At 41.0% G+C, this 25,088-nt stretch overlaps 1 protein-coding gene across 2 annotated transcripts in view; it reads left to right on the forward strand.

The window, feature by feature from the left end:
• The window catches only part of CCDC6 (coiled-coil domain containing 6), a 119,246-nt gene that overhangs the window by 51,770 nt on the left and 42,388 nt on the right, over positions 1-25,088 (forward strand). For both annotated transcript variants that reach the window (XM_082606646.1, XM_082606645.1), the window contains exons 2-3: positions 392-541; positions 17,188-17,316. In XM_082606646.1, coding sequence (XP_082462772.1) covers positions 392-541; positions 17,188-17,316 — 279 coding nt within the window. The remainder of the gene's footprint in view (positions 1-391; positions 542-17,187; positions 17,317-25,088) is intronic.

Genomic DNA, 25,088 nt, shown 5'->3' on the forward strand with positions numbered 1-25,088 from the left:
ATGCAGAGAGTTGCAGAGAGTTGTCATGAATCGATGCATATACCCCAGTACTGGACCCTTCTGCCCTATACGAGAAGAAGCTTTCTGTATTCTGGTGATTGACTTGGGATGGCTTCTAAAAATTGCAAAACAATCTTTGTTAATTTCTTTGTAATATCTCTTTAAGAAGAGGGGCCATGCATAATACAGGGAGGCCCTTTGGGGTAACAGATATACTTTTATGGTTGCTACTGAGTTCCTCCGTTTTGTGCTTCTTGGGGTATACTGGTTCACAGTTAAAAATAGAGCTCTAATTAAAATGGGTGCCCTCTCTGGAAATAAGAACTATATTTCAATTAGTAAATTCCTGTTTCCTTAACATATTTTTTTGTGCTCTTTTTTATTTTAACAGCAAGCCCGGGCTGAGCAGGAAGAAGAATTCATCAGTAACACTTTATTCAAGAAAATTCAGGCTTTGCAGAAGGAGAAAGAAACCCTTGCTGTAAATTACGAGAAGGAAGAAGAGTTCCTCACTAATGAGCTCTCCAGAAAATTGATGCAGGTAAATTACCTTTTCTCCCCTCTCATCTTCCCTGCCTGTTTTCTTCTCTAGGAAAAAAATGACTTTGATACAGCACTTTGCTTGAAACATTTGCTGATGAGGTTATAGCTAAAATTCTTTAGAGATTAAAAATACCTAGTAAAGACGGCAGCAGTGTAATACTCACCACTGCGGTTCTGTGGTTCCTAGCTCACCTGCTTCGGTAAGGTAAGATATTTTATACCCTGAGCATTTCAAGGAATTGCTGATAAGCCTGAGGCCTTAGCGTAGGAGTAAATGCTGTAAGCAGTATTTTGGAATTATGAGGATTAACACCAAATATGAGATTTCTTTTCCTTTAATGTTGAATCTGTAATGAATACATAAACATTTTTGGCAAGCAGAAGTGGGTCTTTTGCACGAATATGTGAGGACACAAAGGGAAATGTCAGTCTGGGGGGAGAAAAAGATATGTATCTGTGATAGTTAAAATTTTACACAATCGTGTTCAAATGGGTGAGTAATATGTTACTGAACAAAGAACAAATGTTGAAACTTAACATTTATCACTAATGGTGTATAGAAGACAACACACAAAACATATAGACGTTTTGCTTTTTCTAGTTCAGAGATTCTCCTCCTCCCCTTCCTGTTTGGTTTGGTTTGGTTTGGTTTTCCTCGAAGCTTACTAGTAAAGTACAAAAGTAAAATTTGTTTAGGGCAAATATTTTGCGGTTTATTTAATATGAACTTGAGAATAAGTAGGACATTGAGTTTTCATTATTTAACAAAGCGTGTCCAAAATAGTGGGCAGGTATAAAATTTTCCAAGGAGGACCACTATTACCATTTTGTCAGATGGCTGTAAAAGGTAGGAAGGAATACTTCCTTGTATTTTCTAGTCACTGGTATTACTAACAATTTCACTCATTAATTTGATTGAAATACATATTTTCGTGAGATTACAACAAAAGGATATTTGGGGCTTTTAAAAAACTTCCTAAATTCTTCTCTTACCTTCTAACATATAAAATGTTAGAAGAGAAGACCAGAAACCTTAGTGTTAAGACCATGCAATGGTCCAGACAACTTTTACCCCATCTTTCTTTTCTTCTCATTTTCCTACCTAATTACTGAATAAAGATACCATTGCAGTCTTGTACAAAATTTGATTTATATGGTAGCTGATGGAATGTGAAGGATAGAGGTACCCAGGCATTATTGTCTAGCAGAGATTTATGGTGAAATTTCTGCATTGAAACTTTTTCTTTATTCCTGTGTATCCTGATTTAGGCAAAAAACGAGGAAGAAGGTTAGTTTGACCTTTGACTCTACCTCACCTTGGCGGCATTAGACGAATTATTCTGCATGTTGCTTCTAGAAATATAGGGATGCGATCGATTATGGTTTGCTTTTCTGAGTTTAGTGTGTAATCAGGTGTCCTAATTTTTAACACTTCAAGAAACATTTTTTGGTTTTCAACTTCCATAGTCGTTGGTATTTGGAGTCTGATTAAAGTATATTATAAAGCAGTCAAAACCTAGCCAGATTATACTCCTTCTCTCTGTAAAGACTCATTTTCATTGTGAGTGGTCTGTAGTGTGTCGTTTATAACTAATCTCTCATTCACTTACTATCATGACCCACCTACTTTCCAAGGACATGGATGTCCCTTAAAATAAGCTGCTGAATAGAATGAAAGCACAAGAGACATGTGCAACGAAAAGGAGGTTAGTTATAGAAATATACTTGGCATAAGGATGTTTGAACTTAAAATTTAAGCTCTGAGCATCCTATAAATAAAGCTATAACTTGGAAAACCATAGTGTTTTTTTCACAATTCTTACAAGAAATAGTTTTACTTGGTCAAGAGAAAAAAATTTTCATACATTAAAAACTTAAATTTTTTTGAGGGGCATGGATCTTTCTAAAGATACTGAATCATAAACAAACTGAACAACACAAGAAACTGTTCTTGCCCAAAGTAGTCTGTCATGTGGAGCGCTTGTCTTCACATGGCCGGGTCTTATGTTTGCCCTCAGTCAAAACAAAGTGTCCGGTACGAGGGTGTGAGTCTATTGTTTCGGGAGCTCTAGGTGGGTCTGTAGCTCGTCGGTGGTCTCACCTGTCGAATCTGGACAAATGGATGGTCAGCATGTCTCTGAGGCAATCTCTCATGAATCTCAGCTTGGTTCTTACGCCATATATATTTTTTGTTTTTGTAGTAAAATATAAAAACATAAACAAACAAAACAAAATTTGCCTTCTCAACCATTTTTGAGTGTATAATTCAGTGGCATTAAGGATTGTACATTCACATTGTTGTGCAACAATCAACACCATCCATCCCCAGAACTTTTTCAAACTGAAACTCTGAACCCATTAAAAAATAACTCCTCATTCCCCACTCCTGGTTCTTCCTTTTGAAAGGAAATGGTTGGCAGGTAGTTTGAGGTTGAGGTCTCTGGCAAGTTCTAGAGCTATGTCTATTCTGTGGCATGGTATGTGATCTCTCACTTTAGACACCAGATATCACAGCATGCCATTTTGTGGTAAATACCTGAGAATCCCTCTTACCGTTGGCCAGTTGGAAGGATGTTGTATAGATGCAGGGAAGAAGAGCTGTAGGCCTACTGTACCCATCCCCCAGGCTTTCCTGAAGGATTTCAGCCAGTCCTTTGTTGAAGGCTCACATCTTCTGCCACCCAGTATGGTAGAACTAATCTCCATCTGGAAGATTTTTAGAGTAATTGGTATCAGTAGACTTTTCCAACTGTGTAATTACTTCATTGAGACTCTCTAGGATGCTTGCTTCTGCATAAGACCTTGTTACGATAGCCTACTAAGGGAACCTGTGTTGCAGGTGACACTAATGGACAAAGAAGTAAATTGACCTGTTCACCAGGGAAGTGTTTGTAGCATTTTTCACCCAAAGGCTGCTTAGAGGCTATTTATGAAACAATTTTGGTTTTGTCATTTGTTCTATGGCTATTGTCTCCGATAGTGATTGAACAGTGCTTTTATGTGCATTTCAAAGGAATTCTTTGGTCCTGAGAGCAAAAAGAGATTATTACTGTAGAGGAGATACGTCCCTTCCCATCTGCTATGATAGAGGTGGTATCTAATACCTTTAAAAACTGAATCAAGTTTATTTAAGTGTAGATGAGTGGAAATCCCTTTGCCCTTTTAGAAGATCAAGTTTGGAAGATAGCTTAAATGTCTCCAAATATGTTAAGCCCGTCTGAAACAAACACAAAAACACACACACACAAAAGCCTGCAGCTTTCCTCCCTTGTTTTTGTATATATCTGCAAGATAGTTACCTTGATTTTGTGAACACTCTTGTCTGAAAGATCTGCATCCTTCTGAGCCCAGACCATGGGATTGATTGACCTGATTGGTGAAAATTGTCTGAAAAAGAGCCTTCTAGTCTAATGCCAAGCCTACATTAGAACTAAATTCAGCCCTGGAATGCCTTGAAGAGAGGTTTTAGTTTAATCATAATTTGTAATTAAAATTTATAAGAAATGTTTTATGAGCAAACTCTTCAGAAGAATTTGATATATAATATTTATGTTAGAAAAAAAGTCTAAAAGCCTATTCTCTGAAATGTTAGCTCTAATTATACTTGGGTGCTGAGCTTATAGGTTATGTTAATTTTCTTTTTTTTTTTGGTCTATAAAACTTTTTTATACAGCAGGTTTTTTTTAGTTATCTATTTTATACATATTAGTGTATAGGTGTCAATCCCAATCTCCCAGTTCATCCCACCACCACCACCCGCCCATGATAATTTTCTTATGCTCCTTTCCTTCTCATTTTGTAGAAAGCAATGTGCGTTACTTTTGCAATTGGAAAATATCTTACTTCCTAAAAAGGAAATTTAAAAATTCTGATGCCTGTTTTGTCCTTACCCTTTTGAAACCTCCTTCTGTGTCACCGACTTCTAGAGCTCACAGTCCTGCAGTTGCTACTGAACCAAACTTTAGTCTGCTTACCTGATGCGCAAAAAAGCTAGTCCACTGATACCGGGTTGTGGTGAAGGAAAGTACAGCGTTTATTGCAGGGCACCAAGCAAGGAGAACAGGCAGCTTATGCTCAAAAGACCTGAACTCCCCGATGGCTTTTAGGGAAGGGTTTTTAAAGACAATGTGAGGGGAGAGGGTTACAAGGTGCATGATCAGCTCGTGCACAATTCCCTGATTGGTTGATGGCGAGGTAATGGTGATGTTTCAGGAATCTCAGTCATCAACCTTCTGGTTCCAACCGGTCTGGGGTCTATGTGTGCTGGTGGTCAGCATGCAGCTAACTTCTTCTACTTGGTGGGGGTTTTAGTATCTGTAAAACAATTCAAGGATATGGCTTAGGATATTATTTATAGCCCTTGAAGAGGAACTAAAGGTCCTTGACTTTGTTTTATGTCTAAACTATTATTATTCTGTCTTGCTTGACTGTTTTCTCGCTTCTCTGATTAAATTTGCTCTTTGGAACTCAGAGAAGGCCAAGGAGGCTAAAGCTTTGCTACAAACCAAGGGGCAGGGGTTGCAGCAGGGACGGGGGTAGGATGGAGATCTCTCCCTGGTAAGGCCCTGAAGGGTCCTACTTGGTTTCACTATCATAGTTGCATCTGTTTGTCATGGACAGCAATGCACGGGAGCTCCTTGCAAAATCAGGCTCATTTTGCAGTGATGGAAGATTCTGGACTGCCCAAATCATTAAGAGCTAGCATAAACAGAATGCTCTAATGATTGGCTTAACTGTCTTGTCACTCTTGATATGATTCATTCCATTGGCCCCTCAGTCTTAAAACTTAAAAAAAAAAAATCCTTAATTCCACCGCCTAACTGTTAACCACCAACCACCCATCACCAGTGCCAACTGGAATATCTGTTGTTGCTGAGATTGATAGTGGTTTTAGCACTCGTGGATTTTCTCCTCAGTTTTTTGTAAGCCCAAGGCATCAGGTTCACTTCCTGCTCTTGGGAAGCCCTGTTCAGTTGTGGCCTACACTCTTCTCAACCAATACCACTGCCAAAAGGTAATGAATATTTTTTTTAATCTTTTTTTAAAAGGCTGGAACAGGAGTGAGATAAGAGTACTAGGTATTATATGTATCTCTGAATCTTTTCACTCTAATCCAGTATGCAAATTTTAGACCTTAAAATAACAGATAGGTTTTTAGTTTTGTTCTTTTGATTCACACTTGAAATTGGATCTGGTCCTCAGAAAATAATGCCATTATAGCTATAATAGAAATTCTTGTATTCATTTTCTTATGGGGGAGGCACATTCTTATTGATGGTTGAAAGCACTTACGAATAAAGGTTTCCTGGTTTTCTTGTTAAGTGGCATGGCTTATTTTTACTATTATTGACTTGCTCCCTGAGGTGAAAATGCCTCCTGGAATTAAAGCAGTTGCAGTTTCCTAGCATCTATGGAAAGATGATATATGGAGGGAAGGAAGGAAGTTGTGGGCAAAAACCACTGTTGAAGCTGCCAATACCAAATGATGTATTGCCGAGCAGTTCAGAGTGAAACTGAGAGGAAGGATTTCAGTAAGTCCCCAAATCTGCCTATTCATGTAGGCAAAGGCTTACCTTCATTTTCCTTCTCCCTCTCCTCCCCTCAGTCTGGAGAAGTAGTTTCTTCTTCCAATACCAAGTGAATGGATGTAGGATTTTTCTGCAGCGTGCACTTCCCTAGCCCCTGTAAGGCTGTGTCTCTGGGCCAGAGTGTCCTCAGGCATTAGAAGTGAGTGTAGACCCCCAGTTCCCTTCTCAAGCCTGTACACCAGAATCTGAGGCTGCCTTTTTTTTTTTAATATCTTTGTTGGAGTATAATTGCTTTACAATGGTGTGTTAGTTTCTGCTTTATAACAAAGTGAATCAGCTATATGTATACATATATCCCCATATCCCCTCCCTCTTGCATCTCCCTCCCACCCTCCCTGCCCCCCCACTCTATGTCATCACAAAGCACCGAGCTGATCTCCTTGTGCTATGCGGCTGCTTCCCACTAGCCATCTATTTTACTTTTGGTAGTGTATATATATCAATTCTATTCTCTCACTTCGTCGCAGCTTCCCCTGTGTCCTCAAGCCCATTCTCTACGTCTGTGTCTTTATTCCTGTCCGGCCACTAGGTTCATCAGTACCGTTTTTTTAGATTCCATATATGTGTGTTAGCATATGGTATTTGTTTTTCTCTTTCTGACTTACTTCACTCTATATGACAGACTCTAGGTCCATCCGTGAGGCTCCCTTTTTTTTTTTTTTTTTTTTTTGCGGTACGCGGGCCTCTCACTGTTGTGGCCTCTCCCGTTGTGGAGCACAGGCTCCGGACGCGCAGGCTCAGCGGCCATGGCTCACGGGCCCAGCCGCTCCGCGGCATGTGGGATCTTCCCGGACCGGGGCACGAACCTGAGTCCCCTGCATCGGCAGGCGGACTCTCAACCACTGCGCCACCAGGGAAGCCCAAGGCTCCCTTTTTTTTACTTAAAGTTCTCCAAGTCACTAAGACGGCAGTGCAGTGATTTTGTTTGTTCAGGCAGCAAAATCACATGTCAGGGTGATAAATATGTATGAAACTCTGTTTAGTTCATTTTAAAGGCACCAAGGCTAACACCGCCATTGCATCCATTCAGGTGAAAACGTGTTCCCTGATGGCAGGGGAGAAGAGACCTTGAAATATGTTCTTCATTAAGCTGGCTCGACCAATGAGTGGCCCTCTTGGCTTTTAGTTTTTCAGGGCTATTAATGCTGAGCAGAAAAATTGGCTATTACCTAATAGCTAACAGAACATTTGGGGCAAAGTTGGGTTTTCTTGTTGTTGTTGTTTTTCATTCCAAATTATCTGAACCTCAGCTTTGTGTGTTCTTTTTTCTTTTCACGGAGCAAGGGGCTTATACATTGTGTTCACAATACATCTGCAAAGGGCTTCTGGGATGTTTTCATTGCATTTTAAATGCTGCAACCACCAGAGGGCAAATTATAAGCCAAAACTTCCCTGTTAGCAGCATGCCAGAAATCTCTCAGTCTAACATAATTTTCATTGTGATTAGAAAATACACTAAATTTGATGCAGTTCTTTAGTCTTCAGAAATCACTGAGTTTTTTTTCAAAGTGTGTGCATGTGTGTTGTTGTTACGGCCAGAGTTAATGTGCCAGCCTCCCCAAAGTGTAAGGGCAAGGGCTTAGAAGCCTCCCAGGCTGACTTCTTTGACGAAATACGGGAAAGCGCGGGTAGGAAATAAAGGTAGAAGGAAAAGGAAATTAAAAATAATGAGGTGAAGCTGGAGTGAGAGGTTGCTTTCTTCACCGGGGTAGGGGTAAGCATTGTTATTTCTAATTGAAAAGGTGAATCTTGGTGTTTGAAGGATACTTGGCTCCACTGTAGATGGACTTGAGCTATCACTGGAAACACTTTTCAAATTATTTCAAAACTTCACAGTTATAAATGTTGCAACATTTTGCATTTCTTGGGTAAATTTTTTTTCATTTTCAAAACAGTTTACACTCAGCCCAGTTAGTAATTACCTTAAAATACAGAGTTATATCCTGCTGCTAATTATCTTTACTTTCCTTTTTCCTGTTTATTCATAAACTGGATAAGAAAGATGGGGCTTTTTATTTTAATTTACAGTAAGGTCTCAGCTTAGAATGAATTCTTTCTTTGGGCTAAATACTCTCTATTCCTCAAAGAAGAAAAGGCTAGTTTTTACGAAATGGATTTTTTTTTGCAGGTTAACTCTAGAGCCTAAAGGACTTCTTTATCTTATTTGTGGAGCATCTTTTTTAAACCTCCCTCCTAACCAGATTTCTTTAAAGGTGTTAATGCTTTAAGCAGCATGATGCTACTGGGAATCTAGGAAACTCAGACTTAGCCCCTTAGGTATTGTGAGTGGACGGGAAGCCCATGTACTGGAGCCCTCCGCTCAGAGGTGAGAGCTTGTCCTTGGTGTTGAGGATGCTGACAAGAAAATAACATTTAAAAAATAATTAATTTTCTGGAAGGGCCTACCTATTTTTTTTCCCTTGCAAAAGTTATATACGCTTTTCCCTTTAGAAAATGACAGGTTTGACAGTTCAGGCAAACCTCACCGAGGATAAATGAAAGAACTAACGAGATCATGAAGAACTGTTGGAGATCTGGGGAGGGTAGGAATTGAGAGGAGACCCAGCACCCAAGGCTCCTTTTGTCCTGAGCACATTTGCTATTTATTCGTTACAGAACAGCCAAGAAACTGAATTGTGCTTTTGACAGTTGTGTGCAGCTGGGGTTACAGAAGTCAGTGCTCGGGGCTGGCCAAAGGTGAGGACAAAGAAAAGTCAGCCCCACTTTAAGCTGGAATCATGAAGAGCTACACCCTCAGGACAAGAGTGAACCAGTTTTGCATCATCTGGGTGAGCTAGAGAGCTAGCTTTTGTTTTGGCTTAAGGTAGACCCAGACTTCTGGTGCCTGGCAGAAGAAAATGGAATTTTCTGGGGGAAGGTACCATCACCCTAGGCCACAAGTTTCACCTACAATTAAGATTTTTTTGAATTTTGGGTGCATTTTGAGGGACTATCCTACAGGATTTTAGGAGAGATTAGAAGTGGGTGTGAGGGCTTCCCTGGTGGCGCAGTGGTTGGGAGTCCGCCTGCCGATGCAGGGGAAATGGGTTCATGCCCTGGTCTGGGAAGTTCCCACATGCTGCGGAGCAGCTGGGCCCGTGAGCCATGGCCACTGAGCCTGTGTGTCTGGAGCCTGTGCTCCGCAACGGGAGAGGCCACAACAGTGAGAGGCCCGCATACCGCAAAAAAAAAAAAAAAAAAAAAATGAAGTGGGTGTGAGTCAAAGACAGGATCATGGAAGACTTTGGTTTTGGCCTCAATGACTGGAAGAATAGAGTTCTTTCCCACCATTTAAGGTGGAAAAGATGGCAAGTGGAATAGACTTGGAGTGGCAAGGTCAGAAGTGCAGTTGAGATGTCTAGACATCCAAATGTAAGTAACAAATAGGCAGGTTCTCTCAACAAGAGAAGTGTGGGCTAAAGATATAAATTTGGGAGTGTTTTTATTAATTAATTAATGCCTGGAGAAGAAGACCAAAGACACAGGAAATCATGTAGAGAGAATGCAAGGACAAGCCACAGAATGGAGGAAGGTTTTTTCAACATATGTAACCAACACAAAACTACAAATCAGCAAGAAAAACAGACAACCCCAAAGAGAAATGGCTAGAGACTTGAACTGGCTCTTCATATAAACAAGTAGCTAAACGTCCAGTAACCATATGGAAAGGTACACAACCCAATTAGTAATCAGGAAAGGTGAAATAAACCACAGAAAGAAAGATATTACTAGAGAATCCCCATGCATACTGTCAGAGAATGGAAATAGTTTCAACCATTTAAAAAATAATTTGGCATTACCTAATGAAGCTGGAAATATTCATTGTCTTTAACCCAGCAGTTCCACCCCTAGGTATATCTTATAATGTTTGCATGCGTGCACCAGATGTGTAGAAGAATGTTCTTTGTGACATTGTTCATAATAGTGAAAAACTAGAAATGACCTAAATACCCATCATCTGTAGAGTGGATAAATTTTGATATACTCATCCAATGGGATATTATCAGGTAATAAAAATACACACCTCAGTTATACTCAATAACAGGGGTGAATGAAATCACAAATTCATTTAGCAGAAGGTGCTAGACAAAAAAGAATATAAAATCAAACAAAAACTAATGTTTAGAAATAATAGTAAAATCTTATAAGGTAAAAGGTGCAAAGAAGTGAATACCATAAGAATCAGGAGAGCAGTTACCTCTAGGGGATAGAGGGTGTGATCTGGAAGGGATGCACTGGGCTTTGGGGTGCTGGCGATGTTTTATTTCTTGATTTGGGGCCATATATATATATATATATATATATATATATATATATATATATTAATATACGCCAGTGGTATCCTTTCTACTTGCCTGGTTATTTTGCTCATCCTGAGGCTTAATCTAGGGGGAAAGAGTCTGTAGGAAGTGAGGTCATTACCATTCATCCAGTCAGTATTTGCATAGATAAGACATTTTTCTAGATGCTCTGGGGTAGAGTTGAGCAAGTCCTGGTCACTGCTGTTCATAGAGCTCACAGTGCTGTAAGGGTGATTGAGAGTGCACCCAGGTGCTCAAGGGTGACAGCACACGTCAGGGATAAGAATAAAGGCTTTGAAGCCAGAAACCTGTATTTTAAGCCAGGATCTACCTGTTACCAGCTGTGTGGCTCTGGGCAGCTTACCTCATTTCCCGAAGCTGTGGCTTCATAATGTGCAAAATGCAGATGGTAGTATCTACCACAGAGTTAGGAATATTAAGTGCATTGATGTGCATGAAGTGCTTGCTACATAGTAACTAGTGCCTTGACGTATTAGCTGCTTTTTGAAGTAACTCATAGAAAGGATATGAAACCACCATGAACAAGACGTGGAGATGCACCGGAAGCACACTGCGCTCATCCCAGCCTGAAGAGCGGGGAGTATACATGATGCTGAGGGCGTATGGGAAGGAGCTGTGGGAGTTTCAGAAAGTTGGAGGGAAGGGTCCAGGTACCCTAGGCAGAGGGCAGTGTGACCAGGGCTGTGGGCTCGGGGTGCAGCAGCTTGTGTTAGCATAGTCCTGTGTGACCAGTGGGGCTTGCAGTCTGGAAGCCCCTGGGCTGGAGTGGTCTGCAGACACGTTTGCCTGGGATGATAGGCTTCATTTTTTTAAATGTGTTTTTTCAGGGAAAGAGTCTTTAGAAGAAGACACGAGCTGTGCCTCTAACCACAGTTACCACCACTCTCTGTGCTGAGACCCATCATTCTTTGTTTGCCAGATGCCTGGACCCTGAAGGCACTGATGTTTATAAACCTTAGACTGTCTCTTGGGCTGAGTGTGAAAGTAGCATGAGGAAACCATGGGAAACTTGCACGGGGACTGGATCGTGGGAGGAGTTGAACGTCATACCAGTGAGTTTGGACTTACTCTGCAGGTAGTAGGGAGCCATTGCAAGGTTTTGAGCAAGGTGTTGAATGAATAGAAAACTCTATTAGTTTAGTCTAGCATGATCTACACTGGACCTGGGGGCATCCATTAGGAGGCTTTGGCGGTGGCCCGGTGAAAAGGAATAAAAGACTTGAACTAGAGCACAGAAAGCACAGGGTATATTTGACAGCCGTTCTGGGGGCTGACTTAATGCCATTTGGTAACCGATGAGGTATGTGTTGAATGAGAATAACAGTACCAGTAACAGAAGGGGGAAGGAGGTGGGCATAAGTGTGGGCCCAGGAGGCATTTAGTGATGAGGCACTGAGTTTGAGGTGGGAGGCAGGCTTTCTGCTCAGCAGAACGGCTCAGAGTTGGTTAAGAGACTCAGTGTTGTGAGAGAGAGTTCTGAACTTTTTTCTCAAAGGCCATGTTAACTGCATGATACAGTAGGTCCTCTACATGCAAACGAGTTCTGTTCCGAGAGCGCGTCTGTAAGTCCAGTTTGTTCGTTAGTCCAACAAAGTTAGCCTAGGTACCCAACTAACGCAATCATCTATATAGTACTGTCACACAAATAATATTAATACATAAAAAACAAACAAACACAAAAAAGAATTTTTTTTTTTTTTTTTTTTTTTGCGGTACGCGGGCCTCTCACTGTTGTGGCCTCTCCCATTGCGGAGCACAGGCTCAGCGGCCATGGCTCACGGGCCCAGCCTCTCCGCGGCATGTGGGATCTTCCCGGACCGGGGCACGAACCCGAGTCCCCTGCATCGGCAGGCAGATTCTCAACCACCGCGCCACCAGGGAAGCCCAGAAAACATTTTTAATCTTACACTTCAGTACCTTGAAAAGTACAGTAGTACGAGGTATATCACTACTGCTTTTACACTTGCTTCCGGACATCCTGGGCTTGAAATAAAGATACCGTACTACTGTACTCTGTACAGTACTTACAATAAAGTACACAAAAGCACAACCACTTGCAGAGGATGCGCGCACATGACAATGTACGCCAGACACGTGAACTAACTTACGTGATTGGATGTGTCGAACGCACATTCGCATCTTTGAAAGCTTGCAACTTGAAGGTTCGTGTGTAGGGGATTTACTGTAATTGTTTTTGACAGTCCAATGACTTAATGTGGTCACTGTCCTATGGTGGGCTTTACTTGGTCCAGTGCAAATGGCTCTAGCCCTTGGTGGTTGTCAATAAACCAGGCACGTTGGTTGCAGAACTGTGGGTCGTACACAGAGAGAATGATTAGTGTTGACTAGTGAAAACAGAGGTGGGGGCATCTTGAGTTTATCCTCAAGTTGCACTGAGAAAGCTGGGTCCCGGGGCTGGTGGCCAGAAGGCATGCCTCATTTGGCACTGGCTGGATTGACAACAGGCCCAGACACACTTGCAAACATACTTCGCCCAGCCTGGGATTTGGCACACCTGCTGTGTGCTGAGTGGGTGGCCTGACTCATCCATGTGCACCTGCGGTGGTGCCTTTACCTGCTGGAGAGAATTCTGCCCAGAAGAAAAGCCATTCAGTGAAGAGTTCTTGAATCTCCGATGTAAGAAGCCTGGTTTACTGAAGTGGCTCCAGAAAGCTTTTGTAAATTATGAGAAAGACAACAATTATTGGTAATTCACTGATGCTTAAGGCTTGCCTATTTTTAGATCAACTTAATTGTATACTTGTGCTTTTTAATGAGCTGGAAATTGGCTTTGGGACTCCATATGTGAGTGGATACAGTCAAAAAATGCTCATGTTTGAGTACTTAGAATTTTACAGGTTTGTAGTTATATTTTTGCTTATAGCTTTTTCACTTATGTTAATATATTTTTCATGCTGAATCGTAAGGAACAAATCTTTATTTATATAACCTTAATTCCATTGAAAATGTGCTGCCAATGGATCATCGGTTATATAATTTCCATTCCATAAGGTTTTTTGTTGTTAACGTTAACAATATATTGCACAGGTAAGAGTTCCAAAACTCTTCCGTAATCTTTGAGATTGATTTTATAAGAAGTGTAGTTACAGAAAATTCTGATTTTGGAAACAAATTTTAATCTGCTTAAGCATTTTGCTTTAGATATTTTGAAGGCAAACACATGAATTTTTTTCAAACACATTAATAGAATTTGCTTGACTATTTACTTCTTAGATTGAATGACTTTTGTTCTAGCTCAGGATCTCTGACCTAATTGAAAAATTAAAAATTGTCCATAGGGGCTTCCCTGGTGGCGCAGTGGTTGAGAGTCTGCCTGCCCATGCAGAGGACATGGGTTTGTGCCCCGGTCTGGGAGGATCCCACATGCCGCGGAGTGGCTGGGCCCGTGAGCCATGGCTGCTGGGTCTGCGCGTCCAGAGCCTGTGCTCCGCAACGGGAGAGGCCACAGCAGTGAGAGGCCCGCGTACCGAAAAAAAAAGAAAAAAAAATTGTTCATAAAGTGTTAAGACCTTTGGTTAGAAATTTAAAATCATGTCTTGAATTTTATGCCCATGTTGAAGATGCTACTCAGAGATGAAACTGGAGTTTAGTTCTTTTGATAGGTCCTGGGTCAGCCTAAACCAGGCTTCCTTTTAGGGTTTTTGTTTATGGTGTCATGGGCGACAGCTTTAAAATAGGCAGGTGGAGGGAATTCCCTGGCGGTCCAGTGGTTAGGACGCCGTGCTTCCACTGACGGGGGGCACGGTTGGATCCCTGGTCAGGGAACTAAGATCCCGCATGCTGTAAGGTGCGGCCAAATGCAGAAAATAATAAAATTAAATAGGCAGGTGGATTCAGGGTGTTGGTTCCAGTCCTATTGGGGCCACATGGCTTGGATATACATGGTATCTATTTAAAACAGAAACAGTTTCTGAATTTTTCTCGGGCAAACTGTTATGAGGCAAACTCTATGGCTGTTAGTTCCTCGAGTTCTCTTGCCCTGCTCTGCCCCCTTCTCCTTGCCCATCTTAATTCTCATCTCATAATTGCTTTGGCGGGGGTTGTTTCTGTATTTTTCTCTGTGTTTTTCTTTTTATTGGTGGTTTCTTTGTTCCAAGGAAGAACCAGATTTTCTATTTCTAGTATTCTCTTCAGAAACTCCATGCCCTTCCCCTAGATTGCCTGTCACCCGAGAGATGGCAGAACAAAGCAGGCAGCAGAGCCATTTGTTCCAGGTCTGTCTTTGGGGGATGATGAAAACTGTGTCTTTGGCAGAGTTAGAGCTCAGGATGGCTTGACATTTTCCCAGTGGGTTAGCATAACCCAGGGACCTCTCTTGAGTTCTGGTAACGACCACCTAACCATCAAATTTTGCTTAGGGTATGGCTCTTGAGAGGAAAAAGCCTTTTCAAATGGAGAGCTTTTTATAGATTTCATTACTAGTTGAATCTGTATTCTTATAGGAAATACCTAATCAGATATTGATGGTGTTAGGCCATCTGTCTGTATATGAGTATTTTCCTCTAAGCCAATGAGAACCTTACCTTTGCTCAGATTGATATTCTGCGACAACTGCTGCTTGGGGGGCAAGAGATTTTTCAACATTACATTGCATCCTTTATTGTTTTAATTTACTTCAAGGCAGAAACATAACACTAAAAAAAGGCGGAAGGGGGCTCTTTCAAATAAAAAAGACAGCAATTGAAAACATATTAGAGGAAAACACAGCTAATATTTTTAAAAAGCTATGCAAATGGTTTAAAGGTTTTAAGACTACAGTTCGTTTTTCTAAAACCAGTAGATATCATTTAAGCTTAGTGTTAATAAACTATTTTAGGGCAAGGATAATGTCTTAACCATAGATTGTACTCCCTCTAACATAATACATTCAGGTAGAAGACATGCCACACAGGTAATGTTTATAGAATACAGGTATTAGTTGAAGATGTACATGTTTTGCTATTTTTTCCTCGTAAGTGATGCTTTTCCCACTGAGGTCTTTGTGTCCGAAATGCTGGAAACTCTTCTCATTCTCAGTGCCTTACTCTTAGTTCTTTTAATTACTGCTTGGTCTTGCAGAAACTGAGTTTTAAAGGGCTAGCTAAAAATAGACTTGTCGCTGTAAGCACCTCTTCACATCTGCTTTCTTTCTCGGTCCCTGCAAGGCTGACCAGTTTTTTTGGAGTTGTGTGTCAAAAACAGTTGGAGGGAAAACAGCATCTGTTCAGTCAACATTTCCAGTGTTGGAAGAAGATGTCAGATTTTTAACTTTTTTTGTTCTCTTTTTCAACACCAAGTATGGTGCTTTCAGAGCAATGGAAATTGTTTCAAATGTGGAGATGGTTAGGTGTAGCCTTTTGAGGTCCGTCAGGTCCACTGAGCTCTCTGTTGTCCATCTCACCCTGTGCAGGGTTTACAAAGAGACATAGCATCCACCGGGCGAGTGTATATGGCTCACTCTTTTCTACGTTTAGTCATTTGACCTTCCGAATGCCAAGGGCGCACTAGGCACTTGTGGATGGAGGAGTGTGAAGCCAGCCCCTCTGAGGTTTGCTCAGGACCCAGTAGGAGAACTCTGGTTTAGCGTTCAGAGCAGGGTTTGGGCCCCAAGCTCTGCCACCTTCCAGATGAATTACCTTGGTCCAGTAACCTGTTACGTCACATATGAAATAGGGGTGATCATGCCTGCCTAACGCGTGTGATGAGCCTGGGACGCACTGCCTGCCTGAGGAAATGGTTTTGAAGGTAGAATTAGGGAGTGGTGTCATCTTAGACCCCGCAGTCCAACTAGGTGTGCTTCATTGTTTTTAGTAGTTTTTGGTTAATCTGCCCATGGTTCTGAAAATACCAGGCCCTGTGGCTCTCATTCCCTTCACCCCCTACCATGAATCAACAGCCCCTCCCAGCTGAGAACTTGAGAAATAATGCACAGTGATTCACGAGAACCCCAGTCGTTGTGTGTCCACTGAATTTCTTTTATTCTCTTTTGGTTTTGAAGGTTGGAGTACATTTTTTTTAAACTTCTTTTGCAGCAACACCATAACCTTATCTTTTAATTTCATAAATAAGAGGCCTTGCCTTTTGGTTTTTTAGGAAAGATGTTTTTTAGGAGGTGTGATGTTTGGTCTCATTACAGAAAGTTAATTATTTGTACTTATTTTTGCCAAGCATGCTTACTAGTACATTGGGAAACAGCATTCAGAATAATTTACTAAGTATTTTTTGTGATTGTAGCATCTCTTCCCTCTCTCCACACATTGTATAAATGCAAGTAAACTGTAATTCATTCAATAAAAACTGACAGTTGCAAAATTTCTATTTTTTAATAATTTTTATGCTCATGGTATAAACATTTAAGAGTACCAAAGGGCTATATATATGCTGGAAAGTAAGTTTTCTTCCTTTCCTCATCCCCAATTGTTCCCTACAGAGATAACCACTTATATGTTCTTAAAAATGGAAATCAGTGTTTAATCATGGTTTGATGCTCTGATATATTTGCCCTATCATTTCTTGGCCTTTCGACTAAGATCAAGTGCCTCTGACTATGCACTATAATTTTTGGTTATAAGTTAGAGGAATCAGGAGCAAGTTACTAGGTGTGCACTTGGACATATGAGCAGAAATGACTAATGTAACTTTTATGATATACTCGGTTTAACTAGCTTTCGGAGCCATTGTTCCCATGGCTTTGAGTGTCTTGCTTTCCACATCTGTGTTTTTTCATTTTCCAGTTGCAGCATGAGAAAGCTGAGCTAGAACAGCACCTCGAGCAGGAGCAGGAATTCCAGGTCAACAAACTGATGAAGAAAATTAAGAAACTGGAGAACGATACCATTTCTAAGCAGCTTACGTTAGAACAGGTAAAAATGTATGGTTCTCTCCGTACCCTTTTTAGGATCGTTATATATATATATATATATATATATATATATATTTCTCATATCATCAGCTGTTCTTTCAAGCTTTAAGAGGTCCTGAGGAATGTCAGTGAAAAATATTTTTCAACTTTTTCTTCTCACAGTGGCGGTTTCCTCTCTGAAGTACACATTGGCAGATCTGCATAGCACCTGCTCACTCTTTCACACAATTTTGCTTTTCTTAACCACAATTAATAAAGTTTCAGGAGATACGTTGTGATGTACTGATTTATAGGCAGGAAATGTTAGGTTCCTTTTGCAAAAGGGGGAAGAATATGTTTTTAACCACAGGCTCGTTTCTGTGAAAGTTCCTGAGACAGTGTGGCTATGGAACTAAAACTTTTCTTTCAAGGGTTCTTCAGAACAATTAGCATTTTTTGTCTTTGAATTATTAGCAACCTTATATGAACCCCGTCTTTTCCCACCTAGATTTGTTGATACAGGTATGGAGTCCTAGACTTAGTTGCACATCCTGGTTCAGCCACTAATGAGTTTTGTGACCTCGCATTAACTTCATTAACTTCTCTGGGCCCAGGTTTTCCATTTGCAAACAGAGAAGCACAAACTAAAGTCAGGCGTGGCAAGCTTAAACAGGTACAGAAGGCGGAAAGTGATAGCGCAGAGTTTCTTTGGCCACTGCCCTTGGTAGACGTTGGTATTTGAGCACAGGTCTTGCCTTAGGAGGCCAGGCTTATCTGCCAACTCACAGAATCGTGGGCCACCGTTGTCAGTCCTTCCAAGTTGGGGTGTCAGACAGAAGCTCCTAGTGCTTTTCCCCTCGCTCTTTTCCCAAAGTTAGAAGAGGCTGACCTTAGTCTACTGCCACCTGGTTTCCATGTCAAATTCAGTGTATTCACATTTTCTAGTTCTTTGCGATGTGGATCCCAGTTACCACTTTGATGATTTGGCCAAGCTCTTCATGCAGAGTTGTCTGATTTATCCCAATTTTAGGATCTTTCTGTGCATCTTAGTCCGTGCTGACTGGTTCTTGAATCACCCTCAGGACCATTCTCATTTCATCATTGTACTTGAGACTGAAACCGTGAGGGGAATGTCAGGCTTGAGAGGAAGTCAGGGTTTGTTTTAAACTAATTGGACTGACTTTTGGTTTTTGTGTTATTCTTGTATCTACCTATATCAAAGGGTGGAACGTCACTGGGTTTTCTAAGACTATGAATAATGGCCTTGGAAATTTTTCCATTCCTTCTAGGTTAAAGAACAAAAAAGTTTCATTTCCAAGGGTTGGCTGTTTTACGTATATCCAGAGTAATCTATTCTTACCCATCCTCTTTGGAATTCAGATGCAATTTCTAAATTTAGAAAACTCCCCCACATCTCCCCAACCCTGCCTCCAGCTTCAAGCATTTTGTTCCAAAGTTCACCTGTTTAATTTCCAGGGTAGGCAATAGCCAGTTCTTTTCAAATTAAAGTTTGGAAGATTCTTGTTTAAGTCCCTGACATACCAAGAACTCGTTCCTGTTACTTGTTAATCAAGAGTTAACCAAGTGACCAAGTGAAATTTTCACAGTGGTTGGTATTGTGAGAACCTCCCTTGGTCAACACCTTCCCTGTGATGGCTGTCAATAACGGAAGTAGCTTCTATCTTGTATTTGCTTACAGGGTCCTTGAGGAGACTTTGGAGCTCTGACCCCCACAGTTTAGTTGTGGCCACAAGGTGGGGGTAGTGGCCTAGAGTCAGAAAGAGAAGGGTTGGCTGATCCTACCGTCCCTGGGAGAGAGGATGGATGGCTGCACGGTCTTAAGGCTCTTTGGAAACTTTAGTAACTAAATGCTTTTAAAATGAGGCCCAAGGCATACATTCTCCCAAAGTTAACGATGTAGCCCGCTGTAAGGCATCTTTCAGACCGCAGCACTAAAGAAATGGATTTCCACAATGGAATGTGTGCATTGCAAAGCCCTAAACTGGAAATTATCCTCAGATCTGGGATATCAAGTCCTTATTTTATTTTTTTAATTTTAATTTAAAAAAATTTTTATTGGAGTATAGTTGATTTACAATGTTGTGTTAGTTGCAGGTGTACAGTGGAGTGAATGTTATACATATACCTATATCCACTCTTTTTGGATTATTTTCTCATATGGGCCATTACAAGTCCTCATTTTAATTAAGATGGAGAAAAGTAACACCATCCTAAAACTTTCCTCCCTTTCTTTTGGGTATGTCTAGGATGATTATATGTTGGGGAATTTATTTGTTTTAGCTACAAGTAATCTTAGTCGGTGTTTAGGGGGGAATGTTTGTTTCTTTCTACTGTAGAAATAAATGTCTTCCATGTTTCCATGGATGTGATCTGATCCTCTCTTGTGGCCATCTCTTGGGATTATCGTCTGTATTATAATATTTACAATATGTCGTAGGCTGTAAAATATATCTTATACTGAAATTATTATCAGAAGAGCCAAGGCATGTGCTGTACTATGCATTATAATGATATATGTGTGTAGTACATGCCTTTGTTCTTCTATCTGACAATAAACATATTTTTAAAACTAAAAGCTATTTTAGTTCTATTTGAAGGCAATTATCCTATGTGTCCTGTGCCTTGCTGCTTTGTTGAAAGAGTTTAAATAAAGTGTGGGTTTAGACAGGTGCCTGGAGAGCTGTCATTTGTACTTTGAAAGGCGGTGTAGGGTAGGTTCAGGGCCTGGGTACTGGACTTGAATGGAACCAGATGTGAACCTCTTTCCTCTGCTAAATATCTTAATTTATTTATTTTTTTGGTAGCAACTCTATTGAGTTATAATTCACATACCATTACAAATCATCCATTTAAAGCGTACAATGCAATGGTTTTTAGTATATTTAGTGTTGTGTAACCACAACCAAAATCAATTTTAGAACGTTTTCATCACCTCAGAAGAAACCTTGTCACTCAATCCCCTAACCCCCTTAAGCAACCACTACTCTACTTTCTGTCTCTGTGTATTTGCTTATTCTGGACACTTCCTATAAATGGAATCATATAGTGTGTGGTCTTGTGTGACTGCCTTCTTTCACTTAACATGTTATTTTTATCCACGGTATAGCATATATCAGTACTTCATTCCTTTTCCTGGCTAAGTAATAATCCATTATATGGATGTACCACATTTTGTTTATCCATTCATCATTTGCTGGACATTTAGGTTGTTTCGGCCTTTTGGTTATTATGAGTAATGCTGCTGTGAACATTCATGTACGATTTTTTGCGTGGACATGTGTTTGAATTTTTCTTGGAAATTAGAATGGAATTGCAGGGTCACATGCCAACTCTGTTTATCTTTTGGAGGAAATGCCAGACAGTTTTCAAAGTGGCTGCACCATGTTATTGCAGCCATCCTGGTGGATGTGAAGTGGCATCACATTGTGGTTTTGTATTTCCCTGAGGCTAAAGATGTCGAGTATATTTTCAGGTGCTTCTTGGCCATTTGTATATCTTCTTTGGAGAAATGTCTATTCAAGGTCTTTTTATTATGGAATTATAAGAGTTCCTTATATATTCTTATACATATAATATATGTATTTTATAAGGTACAAGTCCCTTATGAGATACATCATTGCAAATATTTTCTCACTTTCTGTGGGTGTTCTTTGCACTTTCTTGAGCGTGTCCTTTGAAGCATAGAGGTTTTTTAATTCTGGTGAAGTCCAATTATTAAATTTTTTCTTTGGTTGCTGTGTTTTGGTATCATATCTTAGAGTTCAAAGTCACGAAGATTTACCCCTGTTGTCTTTTTTGGGTGCTTACATTTAGGTCTTTGATTCCTTTTGAGTTAATTTTTATATGTGGTGTAAAATAGGGTCCAAATTCATTCTTTTGCATGTGACTATCTAGTTGTCTCAACCAGTTCATTTCTGAGCCTCAGTTTCCTTATCTGTAAAATGGCAATAATAGCAAACCTGTGTCAGGTACAATGAATGAGAGAGAGTGTAAGGTGATTTGCATAATGCCTGCTACATAAGCACTCAACATAAGGTAGCTGCTGCTGTTAATTTTTAAATAAGCATATATATGTATGTGTGTAACTGAATCACTTTGCTGTACACTTGAAACAAACACATCTTTAATTAACTATACTTCAATTCAAAATAAAAAGAAACTAAAAAAAAATCATCTATATTTTGAACCTAATGGGTTGAACCTGCAGAAGGGGTATTGGAAGGCCTCTGCCAGGGATTCATGTTGGCCATAACATGTTTGTTTTGAAGGTGTAGCTTAGGTTGTAACAGTTTTTAAGAGGGCACCTGGGGACTTCCCTGGTGGCGCAGTGGTTAAGAATCCGCCTGCCAATGCAGGGGATGCGGGTTCGAACCCTGGTCCGGGAAGATCCCACGTGCTGTGGAGCAACTAAGCCCATGAGCCACAAGTACTGAGCCCGTGTGCCACAACTACTGAAGCCCGCGTGCCTAGAGCCCGTGCTCCACGACAAGAGAAGCCACCACAATGAGAAGCCCGCACACTGCTACGAAGAGTAGCCCCCGCTCACTGCAACTAGAGAAAGCCCGCACACAGCAACGAAGACCCAATGCAGCCAAAAATAAATGAATGAATTAATTAATTAAAAAAGAAAAGAAAGAAAGAAAAGGAAGGCACCTGCCTTTTCTCTGTAAAGCAGAACTTATCTGGGTTTGGGACTAAGTCTTAGACTCCTTGCAAGTTGGGCTCCAATTAACTCACGTGCTGGAGGCCTAATTTTAAGTTAATCTCACCAAAAGTCAGGCCTTCGGCATGGACCCTCGAATTAGTCAGATAGCATTTGTTCTTCTCTTAGAATCTGAGATCTTTTCATTCTTTAAGAAGGGAATGTTACCAGCTTGATCATCAAGGGCTCTGGGCTATCAATGGTTCTGTCGGTGTTTTGCAGGATAAGAATTCATAGAATTGTAGAGCTGGAAGGCCACATTGTGGGGGAAGACTACCTCTGTCATTACTTTGTCCCCAGCCCCTCATGGGGATGTGAGAAAGTGGGGAAATCACGAGGAAATCCAGGGGCAGGGGCATCAGATCTGCCCAGGCTTTGGAACCACAACTACCTGCACCTGTTTCCTCTTCCTCCAGAACTTGCTGCCTAGGAAGCAGGCTTGGGAGGAAAATGGACCAGCTTGGCCTGTAGGTGGCCCAGTCTGCTCATACCTGCTCACACTTTTTCAGAGAAGGAAACCCAGAGGGAGATCAAGAGGCTTTCTTCCAAGTCACACAACTTAGCATTCTGAATGTTTAACTCCAAAAGATACTTTATAAGCAGATATAAAAAAGCATGTTCAGAAAAATGTAACATTAGGAGGTCTTTGCAGCACTAATAATTAGTATTAGTCTAATAAACTGGATTACTTTAGTCAATATGACTTTAGTACTCTGAAAGCCTCTTTTTTTTTTTTTTTTTTTTGCGGTACGTGGGCCTCTCACCGCTGTGGCCTCTCCCGTGGAGCGCAGGCTCCGGACGCGCAGGCTCAGCAGCCATGGCTCACCGGCCCAGCCGCTCCGCAGCATGTGGGATCTTCCTGGACCGGGGCATGAACCCGTGTCCCCTGCATCCGCAGGCGGACTCTCAACCACTGCGCCACCAGGGAAGCCCTCTTAAGGGCTCTTTTAAACACACAGTGGTGGGCACCTCCTATTCCAACATGTGGTCACTGTCACATTTAGGTGATAAGAACATTTTGAACTTAAAATATTCTCTAAGTGTCAAGAGCTCTTCATCAGAATGTGTTCTGTCAACTAGGAAGGATTTTCCTTCTCCGGAGGATAACTAGCATGAAAGGGCACAAATTAGCTTATTTATTAAGTGAAGTTCAGCTCAGCAGATGTGAGGACCTTCTGTGCACTTTGCACAGAAAATTATAGGAAAGAAGAAAACAGCAGCCATAAACAGGTGGTTTTGACACTTAACTATTATTAGCTAGTACAGTAGAAAAATCTGGAATAAATTAGTTGGAGAATTAGTCATGTAATTCAGCTGACACTTAATGATGAACAGGGATGCCTGTCATGTACTAGACCTCTTACTCTTTTCTCCTGTGGTTGGCCCAGTAAAGTTTTCTCAGTTATTTCTAGAATCTGGGGTGTATTTTCTTATCAGAGATGTCCTTTCTTCCCAAAGCACAGACAACCATTTCTAAAGGCTGGCTTTAGGATTGGAATGGTCATTTTATTTATTAGCATCTACGTGTAATTACAGTATCTTAGCCCCTGTAGTTTTGGGACGCTCTTGGGTTCATATCTCCCTTTCACCTGAACAAGCTGTGTGACTTCAGGCCAGCAATTTGATCTCTTCTGTGAACAGACTTACTCTCTAACTTGTAGGTTTGTTGGGGGGATAAATCTTCCATTCTGCCTCTCCTCACGCTCCATCCCTATTGAAGTTCTTTCATTTCTCTTGTCGGGGAAGGAGAAATTATCCTCTTCCCTTCTAGGTTTTTCTGGCTGGTTGAAGAATGATATTGACATGAGACAGAGAAAATCAACAGAAGTTTAATGACATGTATAGGTGGGAGAGAAAATTCGCCAAAATTGTTGAAACCCTCCCTTTAATACTGTCTTCAGCACTAAAGACAAAAGAGGATGTTGTGGGCAGAGCTTTGGAACTTCAGAGGAGGGGAGGAAGACAATTGACAAGCAGAGGGAAAAGCAAACGTTGGGCAAACAAATGTTTGCTAAGCAGAGGCAGTGGGACACAGAGAGGAATTTTAACAAATAGGCTTTGCTGGATTCCTCCCACTCTACACACCTAGGTCATGCTACCATTATGGTGGTGATAGCTCCCTTTCTGGAACAGGTCCTCTACCTATGTTCTTTTAGGCAGTTAGGGGGAAGGTCAAAGTTTCCTCCTGATTCTTTGGGGGCTTAAAAAGAATCAGCCTAAATCATTTATTTGTTTATTTATTTAAAAATTGAAGTGTAGTTGATTTACAATGTTGTCTTAATTACTTCTGTGCAGCAAAAGTGATTCAGTTGTACATATATATATACACTCTTTTTCATATTCTTTTCCGTTATAGTTTGTCACAGGATATTGAATACAGTTCCCTGTGCTGTGCAGTAGGACCTGGTTGTTTATCTGTTCTCTATATACCAGTTTGCATCTGCTCATCCCAGACTCCCAGCCCATCCCTCTCCACCCCTCCCCAACCTTGGCAACCCCCAGTCTGTTCTCTATGTCACAATCAGCCTAAATTAATCCTTGTGCCAAATAGACCTATTTTGGGGTGGCAAGTTTTGTTCCCCTGCTCAGAATTGTTCCCATGTGGATTGCACAGCAGTAAATAAGTTTACATGGTAACCCAGTACACTGATGTTTTTGTAACTGTATTTATGACTGGGACAAGTTCTGTGAAACACTTGCTTATGTGCTTTGCACTGATTTTCTGTCCAATCCTATTTCGTTTTTTAGCAAAATGTAGGTGACAACTGACTTGAACTAATTTCCTAATCCAATAGTGGGTCACAACCTGTAGTTTAAAAATCATGCTCTGATGTGCCCAGTGCTTTCCTGCCCCCACGTTTCCATGGATCTGTGTCCTCTGCCTGTCCCATGTTCTCCCTCCCCTGCCCCATCCCTATTTAACTGTTACCCAGTTTGCTCCTCTAGTCACTGTGCTCCAAAGTGTTTCCATAACGTTCAGTCCTTTTCCTGTACCACTTGGTACGCAAACAGCAATTAACAATTAAATCATTTCTTTTCTGTGAGCTCCTCATAAGGTAAAGGAGGGAAGG

Source organism: Mesoplodon mirus (genome assembly GCF_964341445.2).
Source record: "Mesoplodon mirus genome assembly, chromosome: 2".
Lineage (NCBI taxonomy): Eukaryota > Metazoa > Chordata > Mammalia > Artiodactyla > Ziphiidae > Mesoplodon > Mesoplodon mirus.